The 8,254-nt window shown below is 44.8% G+C and overlaps 1 protein-coding gene across 1 annotated transcript; it reads right to left on the bottom strand.

The window, feature by feature from the left end:
• Nucleotides 1-326: 326 nt before the first annotated feature.
• LOC110731070 lies at nt 327-887 on the bottom strand. Its single transcript, XM_021910919.1, has one exon. It carries the CDS (start codon nt 885-887, stop codon nt 327-329), a length of 561 nt encoding a protein of 186 aa, XP_021766611.1.
• Between the last annotated feature and the right edge of the window lie 7,367 nt (nt 888-8,254).

Below are 8,254 nucleotides of genomic sequence, written 5' to 3'. Positions count from 1 at the left end.
TGATTGATTGTTGATAAAGGTCTACTAGATTTTTTGGTGTACGACACACACGAGACCAATGGCCTTTTCCTCCACAACGGTAGCATATATTTTCATATTTATCCTTCTCATTCTTATTTCCATCTTTATTATCCCACTTCTGGTGAGAGTATGAGTTTCTAAAATGATCACCTCGACCACGATCATGTCCACGTCCGCGGTCGCGACCACGACCTCGACCACGGCCTCCACCACGACTGCTGGCGTGATCTCTAGCCATTCGCTCTTTCCCACTATGGGATGTCGCATTCGCTTCAGGGAATGGAGTAGAGCCAGTTGGGCGTGATTCATGATTTTTTCATTAATAGTTCATTATTTTGCTCAGCCACAAGGAGACAAGATATAAATTTAGAATATTTTGTAAAACCCTTTTCACGGTATTGTGTCTGCATGACAACATTATTTGCATGAAAAGTAGAGTATGTTTTTTCTAACATTTCTACATCCGTGATTTTCTCTCCACATAATTTCAATTGTAATGTAATTCTAAACATGGCTGAGTTGTATTCACTCACAGACTTAAAGTCTTGTAATCTTAAATGTAACCAGTCATAACGAGCCTTTGGTAATATCACAGTTTTCTGGTGGTCATACCTTTCCATTAGATTACTCCAAAGGACTTGTGGGTCTTTAACAGTCAAGTACTCAATCTTAAGGCCTTCATGAAGGTGATGGCGAAGGAATATCATAGCTTTAGCCTTATCTTGGCTTGTTGCAGTATTGTTTTCTTTAATAGTATCACCAAGTCCCTTTGCATCTAAATGTACTTCAGCATCTAACACCCAAGACAGATAGTTGTTTCCAGTAATATCAAGAGCAACAAATTCGAGTTTTGCAAGGTTTGACATGATTCACTGATATATAAAACATTATTATAAATTAGGAACTAAAATGAAATAATAACATATATATAAATATTGGCAGTCCATATTATTAATAACAAAAAGAGAAAGAATCAAGCAACACTAGTTGCTGCCTTGCTCGGTGCTGTCAGTCTATACACACTACTAAAGCACCTCTTCTGTCTCTCTCCCCTTCTCACTTCTCTTTTCTCTCTCTTCCCCAAAAAAACATACCCATTTCAAAAAGATCAAACATTTCAAACTTAATTACTCCATTTTCCATTATTTTTTTTTCTATTTTAATCACTACTCATAGTTCAAAATAAATACTCGAAAATACATTACATGACATGAACTCCTAGCATGATTTTTATTGTGATAATCAGAAGTAATAATCCCATGCTATTTTCACACAAATTGCAGGCAACAACTCATTCTATATTACTCCTCGAAACCGTACTATACTTCACTAAACACCAATTATACCAATTAAAACCATGACCCAATTAAACTAAGATTCAAGCAACTAATTTAATCATTATAAGCTGTTTGGGGTCCAAATAACTTATATTTGGGCCCAGTCCATAGATGAAAACAAATCAAAGCCCAAATGGCAAGGTTCAACCCTCAAGCCCATGTACCAAGTCAAGTCAACGAAGCCCAGTCAAATGCCAGCCCATTTGACTCCTCAAGCCCACTCCATTCAATTGGAGCAAGGTATAAAAGCTCACACTTATGCAAACTTACATTCATTCAAAAATATTGCCTCAAGCAACAAACTCTCTTGCATAGCTTTTCTCTCATCATTTGACAATCGTACTGACTTCGGCATCGGAGGGCCTTCCTCGGCATAACCCCCGAGGCCAGTTTACGTTTGTTCTACTGTGTAGGAAATCCCCAATTCGGTCATCACTCGAATTAGGCTTCATCTCCACTCACCCGAAGGACCTGCTGAAGGTCCCATTGTTTTTACCGAAACAATTTGGCGCCGTTTGTAAGGATACTTACAAAAAGTCAGCCAAAAATCTCATACACCGATCTTAGCCGAACTCTCACAAATGACTAAGAGCAGGAAAAACTTCAAAAAAGAAAAAAAGATGGGCCTGATCACGGTGAGGACTGATAGGGCACCCTTACCGTCACCGGAACCATCTGCCTCAGTCTCGGGGATCCCTCATTCTCCGGGAAGAGAGGAACTGTCCGGGGGGTCTCCTCCTCGACAGAAGCGTCGGAGTGCCGACTCACCAAGAGAAAGCGAAGCCTAGCCTGAGAGCTCTCAGCCGAGCATACATTTTCGCTCACAGCCAAAATCGACCCCACCCACCGTGCCTTCGACTGAAGAGGTGGCGAGGGTCGTGGCTGTGTGCATCGAGTTCATGAACGCATTAGGAGGACACCTCCCATTCGCGAAGAATCCTCCTCCTCCTCCTCCAAAATCACATAGTTTTAAGAGGAAAATGAGTCCGGAAGGAGAAGGACGGGTCCCATCCTCTAAGGGGGAAGGGATCCGAAAGGCTGAAGACCTGGCTAGGTCTGGACGGGAACAGAGAAGGGACTCCAGTCACTTCGGGAACTCCAAAGTCCGAAACTCCAGGAACCAGCCGAACAACAATGACATTACTCGCCAGAGCGTCTATGACCGCCTAGGGGAAAGGGAGAAGGACATTCATAGCCGTCTCACCTATCTCGAAGGCTCTCGCTTGGAACTATCACGCGGAGGGACACCCCTCACTTTCACCTCTCTAAGAGGGAAAATTGAGGTTCTTTAGGAAAGACAGAAGGGAAAAGCTGTGATGGTTCCTACCAGTTCACCTTTCCAGAGGTGGATATGAGAGGAACACGTGCCAACGGTCAAAATTCCGGAACACATCACTTACGATGGAACTTTAGATCTGAAGGACCACATAGCCTCCTACGAGGGGCATATGTACCTTAACCCTAGGTCCGAAGCTACCTGGTGCAAGTACTTCCCTACAACCCTAAAAGGTGTTGCCCAATCATGGATCACCAAGGGGCTGAAGGAAGGCTCGATAACAGGTTGGAACGACCTCTCCAACAAATTCAAAAGCAATTTTTCTACGGCAATCGCCAAGAGAAAACTACTGCAGAACTTATGAGTCTGCAACAAACTGAGGATGAAAGTCTTCGGGATTACCTGACTCGCTTCAGCAACAAGTCGTCCAGAATCACAAGCCTGGACCAGAGTCTGGCCGTATTCGCACTACGGAATGGCTTGCAAGCTTGGAAATTTCTGGATTTCATGGTCATGCATCCCCGCAGACCTTGGAAGAAGCCCTCGATGCTTCGGATAAATTCATCCGAGTCGAGGAATGGAACAAGCTAAAGTCGCAGTCTCAATCAGGGGCTGCGAAGCCAAAAGGCCAACTAGCCGAAGTTCCAGGGTCGAAGAAAAGGAAGGCAAAAGCCTCAAAACCTCCCTCGACCACCGAGTCGAAGAAGGACAAGTCCCCCTATCTGGGAAAGTTCGAATCTTACACTCCTCTCACCTTACCCCGTGCTAAGATCTTTAGTGCGACGAGGGAGAGGGGAAGATTCAAAAAGCCGAAGCCGCCTCCTTCTTGGCATCAGAAGAAAGGGAAGGATCATTGGTGCGAGTTCCATGAATCCCGTGGACATCGCATCGAGGAATGCCTTCAGCTGAAGGACCAGATTGAAGAACTGGTCCAAAAAGGATATTTAAAGAAATATGTCGCGGAACGCCGTGAAGAAAAGAAAGCTGAGAAAGATTCTCGGCAGGATCTAGATTACCACCGAAAAAGGGACAAACCTTCCAAGGGAGGAAATCATGACATCTTGACCATTTCCGGAGGTACTTCTCGAAATGCGCTGAAACGCCATCTGAGGGGGCTAACCCATCATATTCTTCACGCTGAATTCCGAAAGTCACAGTCCCTGGTGTCGAACATGATGTTCACATCCGAAGACTGTAGAGGGGTGGTGTACCCCCATGATGACCCATTGGTTATCATGACGAGCATCGCAAACCACAACGTCTATCGGACTCTGGTAGATGGTGGCAGCGGGGCGAATATACTTTTCCGAAAGGCATTCGACCAGCTGAAGTTGGAGAGCAGACACCTAACTCCAGTTCCCTACCTGGTAAATGGATTCAACGGCTCTTCTTCATATCCAGATAGGAAAATTCTTCTTCCCGTCAGCATCGGACAGGAGCGAGCAAAGAGGAGCATCATGGCCGAATTCTTGGTCATCGATGCCCCATCAGTATACAACGTCATTATGGGGAGACCCCTAATCCACGAAGTTCAAGGAGTTTTCTCGACGTACCATCAAGCAATGATATACGTTTCAGACGAAGGACGCTCCGAAAAAAATCTTGGGCAGCCAAAGGGACACCCGAGAATGTAACTTCCTCAAGCCATCCAAAAGTCGCCGCAACGACAAGGATGATGAGGAAGAAAAAGAAAAAGAGCGAGGTACCAAAAGGCCAAAGGGCCTAAGTGCTTCGGCTTAGGGATCCCCATCCAAAAGAACATCTTTGGGGACTGGAAGGGCTAGTTTTTCAGATGGGCCGAAAGACTCAGAAGAAGATCAGCCGAAGCAAGGAAGGTCTGCTGATATTAACAGTAGGCCCGAACCAAAAGAGCCTGGCTCCAAGGCAATGGAGTCAGATGAACAAACTGAATCAATACCGTTGACTGAAGGAGATACCGAAAAATGTGTCAGCATCGGACAAGGACTCGATCCGAACCTTCGGTTCCAATTAATCCAACTCCTTCAGAACAACTGAGATGTGTTCGCATTCTTAGCAGCTGACATGCCGAGAATTGATCCTAAACTCATCTCTCACAAGCTTAATGTCGACCCCACATGTCGGCCTGTTAAGTAAAAGAAGCGGAATTATTCCGCTCAAAACAACCAAGACATCGCAGCCGAAGTAAAAAAACTTTTGGACGTAGGGTTCATCAAGCCTTGCCAATATCCTGAATGGCTGGCGAATGTAGTGATGGTTCAGAAGGCTAATGGCACCTAGAGAATGTGCGTTGACTTCACGGACCTAAATAGGGCCTGTCCGAAGGACTTCTATCCCTTGTCGAGAATCGATCAGTTAGTCGACTCGACAAGTGGCCATGCTCTGCTTAGTTTCATGGACGCATTTTCTGGGTACCATCAGATCTTCATGCACCCCGATGACAGAGCAAAAACGACATTCGTTACAAGTGCCGGGGTGTAGAACTAAAAGTTGATGCCCTTCGGCTTGAAAAACGCCGGAGCGACATATCAGAGGTTAGTGGACCAAGTGTTCGCCGAACAAAAGGGCCGTAACATGGAAGTCTATGTTGACGATTCCATCGTCAAGAGCAAAGAAGCAAAAGACCATGTTGCGGACCTAGCCAAAACGTTCGCTACTCTGAGAAAGCATCAAATGAAGCTGAATGCCACCCATCCTAGTGGCCACCGAGTTGAGGCCTCTTTTTCTTCGGACAACTGAAAAAGAGGCTACGGGACATTCACCTTTGAATTGGTGTATGGATCCGAAGCTGTTTTACCAGTGGAAATTGGCTCAGAAAGTCTTCGAGTCAACCAGTTCTTAGCCGAAGAGAATGAGCAACTTATGAAAGAGTCCCTTAATTTCCTTGACGAAGTCCGTGATTCAGCCAGAGACAGAATGGCAGCATACAAACAAAGAATCAGCAAGTTCTATAACCGAAGAGTCCAAGCAAGACTCCTCAAAGTTGGGGACCTTGTCCTTCGGAATGTTGCTGCTGTCCAGAAAGGTCGCGTCCATGGAAAGCTCTCGGCTAACTGGGAAGGGCCTTATGAAATATACGATGAGCTCCAACAAAGAACTTATCGATTTCGGCAATTAGATGGAACTGAACTGAAAAACCACTGGAATGCTGATGTACTTAGGAAATTTCATGTGTAAAAGCCCAATGTGGAAGAAAAATCTATGTAAGTACATTTTATTCAAATCAATGAAAGGCCTTTGAGCCACCATTAGTCAAAGTTTCCATTATGTTTTCATTATTTCTGCCTTCACCGTTTTTTGAAAAAATTCAAGGTTTACACCCGGCACTGTCCGAAGTATTGCATAGTGATGCACTGTACTTTGGCAAGCCGAAGAACCTGCTAAAGTGGGAGTAACGAATAGAACCTCGAGGTATTTCATAATGATGCACTGTACCTCGGACGGATTTTTTATTCTCGGCAAAGAGGTCATAGATTCATTTGAGACATAGCCGAAAATAGGAATTGATCGAAGGCCCGAAGCATTGCATAATGATGCACTGTGCTTCGGCAAGTTAATTCCAGGTGATGATTACACCTCCGAAGTATTGCATAATGATGCCTTGTACTTGGGATGATCATTTCCCTGGCACCGTGTCCCAGATAGTCGTTCCCTCGGATGAATTAAAAACCAGGCAGAACATAAGAAACACACGCAAGTTGCAATAAACCTCGGATGCCTTGTTATGTTGCAATAAACCTTCTGCTGAGCCGAAGGAATGAAATCAATAAACTCATAACTCTGAAGACCCCTAGTCTCCAGAATTCTGGGGGGCAAGAGGTATTCACCCATCAAGCTCCCAGCCAAAGCTCAGCACTTGGAAAATTTCAAGTGAAAATCCGAAGTTTTTGTGAGCAAGGCAGAAACATTCGAATGAAGGAAAATTCTCAGCTAAGTATCTCGAAGCCAAAGCTTTATACTTAGCCAAATTTTGAAGAAATTCAGAAAAAACAACTAAGTTCAAAGCTACTCAAACAGGCAAAACAAGGAGAAAGAGTTGAAATTCTACTTCATCATTTAAATAAGGCATTAATTTGCAGTTTTGATAAGAAGAAACATTGAGAAAAATTCAAGTTCAGAACAGAAAAATTCAAAGTCGGCAGTCGCCCACAAAGCGGAAAACACAGCTGTCGAAAGTACACAAAAACAGTTAAAATAGTTTGTACATAGGAAGGCTGAAATAAAAAGAGAACAGGCAAAAAGCTGATGCGACGTTTACAAGTTAAGCGTACGTTGATCCGCAGGATTCAGTAGACGACTGCCCGAATTCCTATGCTTCAGCATTCTTGGGAACGTCGTTCGGGGCAGCCAAAGCATCAACATCGGCTGAAGAGGAAGCAGGATGGGCGGCATTCAGCTCTTTCACAGCTTCTTCTTCTCTTTCCTCAGCCTCAGCTTGCCGAGCCAGGAATTCTACCTCAGCTAGACTGGCCTCATGCAAATTAGCATCTTCTGGATCCATGGACCAGGCTTCAGCCTGATCCCAATTAATTTTAGGCTCAAGATGGAAGGCCAGTCGCCGAGCAACCTTCCAGCCATTTTCATATCCTTCAGCATATTCTGCCTCAGTATAGATCCTGGTCTTCAGCAATTCCTGAGCAGTAGCGAGATCAGATGAGGCCTTGGAGGATATCTCCTTCTCAGCTTCCAGCGCATCCTTCAGCTTCTGGACCTCAGCTTCGAGCTCAGATTGCTTGTCCTTAGCCGCATTTTTGATATGGACAATCTGACTCTCATAGTCCGAAGCTTGGAGACATCGAGTCTCAACCTCTTTCTTCACCCTATCTTCAATATGGGCTTTGAAATCAGCAATACTTTCAGCCCCGTATTCTTGGATGAGAGTATGGCCTTTGTCCAGCCATGGAAAAACAGTATGTTCCAGGCCTTATTAAAAGGAGCGGAAGTTTTCGTCCATCCTCTGCATCTACAGTTTCGCAGCTGAGGCCTCTTCTTTAGCTTTAACCTGCTTCAGCTAAGCAAGATGAGCCTGGCATTTAGCCTCTTCATTTTTCTCGGCCTTTGTTAGCAGCTCATCATGCATTTTTATAAACAGGAAATGGTTATGAACGACCTACGTAACAATCAGCAAATGCGAAGATTAGCTGAGGCCCAACACTTAGAAAAATTTTCTTAAAAAAAAAAAAAAGAAAAAAAAGAAAAGAGAAAGTTAAGTGTTGAGGAATTACCTGCATCAGTAGCCTCTGATTCTCCATAAGGGGTTTCGGCACCTTATTAAGAGGCTCGGCAGCCCCGGCAGCAGTGCCCGCCATCCAAGCCCTAGCCTTATCCGCTCCAATAAATTGGCCAGATTGCCGAAATAAGCACTGGCTGAATCACGCTTGGACTCGAACAGGGCCCGAGCATGTTCTGGAATGGGGACCAAGGGCGCTGAACCGAAGCCCATATCCGAAGACTGGAACGTCTTGAATGAATCCGCAGTAGAGATGGAAGTAACTTCTTCATTTTTCGGCTCTTCTGTTTCAGCCATCTACGGTTCACCCTCAATAGTCGCACCATCCTCGGCGTGGATATTCAGCTTATCCACCTCTTGCCGAATATTCTCTACGAACATTCCAGAGTCTTGGGGAGGAGATGAAGGAGG

Source organism: Chenopodium quinoa, unplaced genomic scaffold, assembly GCF_001683475.1.
Source record: "Chenopodium quinoa cultivar QQ74 unplaced genomic scaffold, ASM168347v1, whole genome shotgun sequence".
NCBI lineage: Eukaryota > Viridiplantae > Streptophyta > Magnoliopsida > Caryophyllales > Amaranthaceae > Chenopodium > Chenopodium quinoa.
The sequence above is the reverse complement of the archived record's forward strand: the minus strand, read 5'-3'. Positions and strand labels throughout refer to the sequence as shown.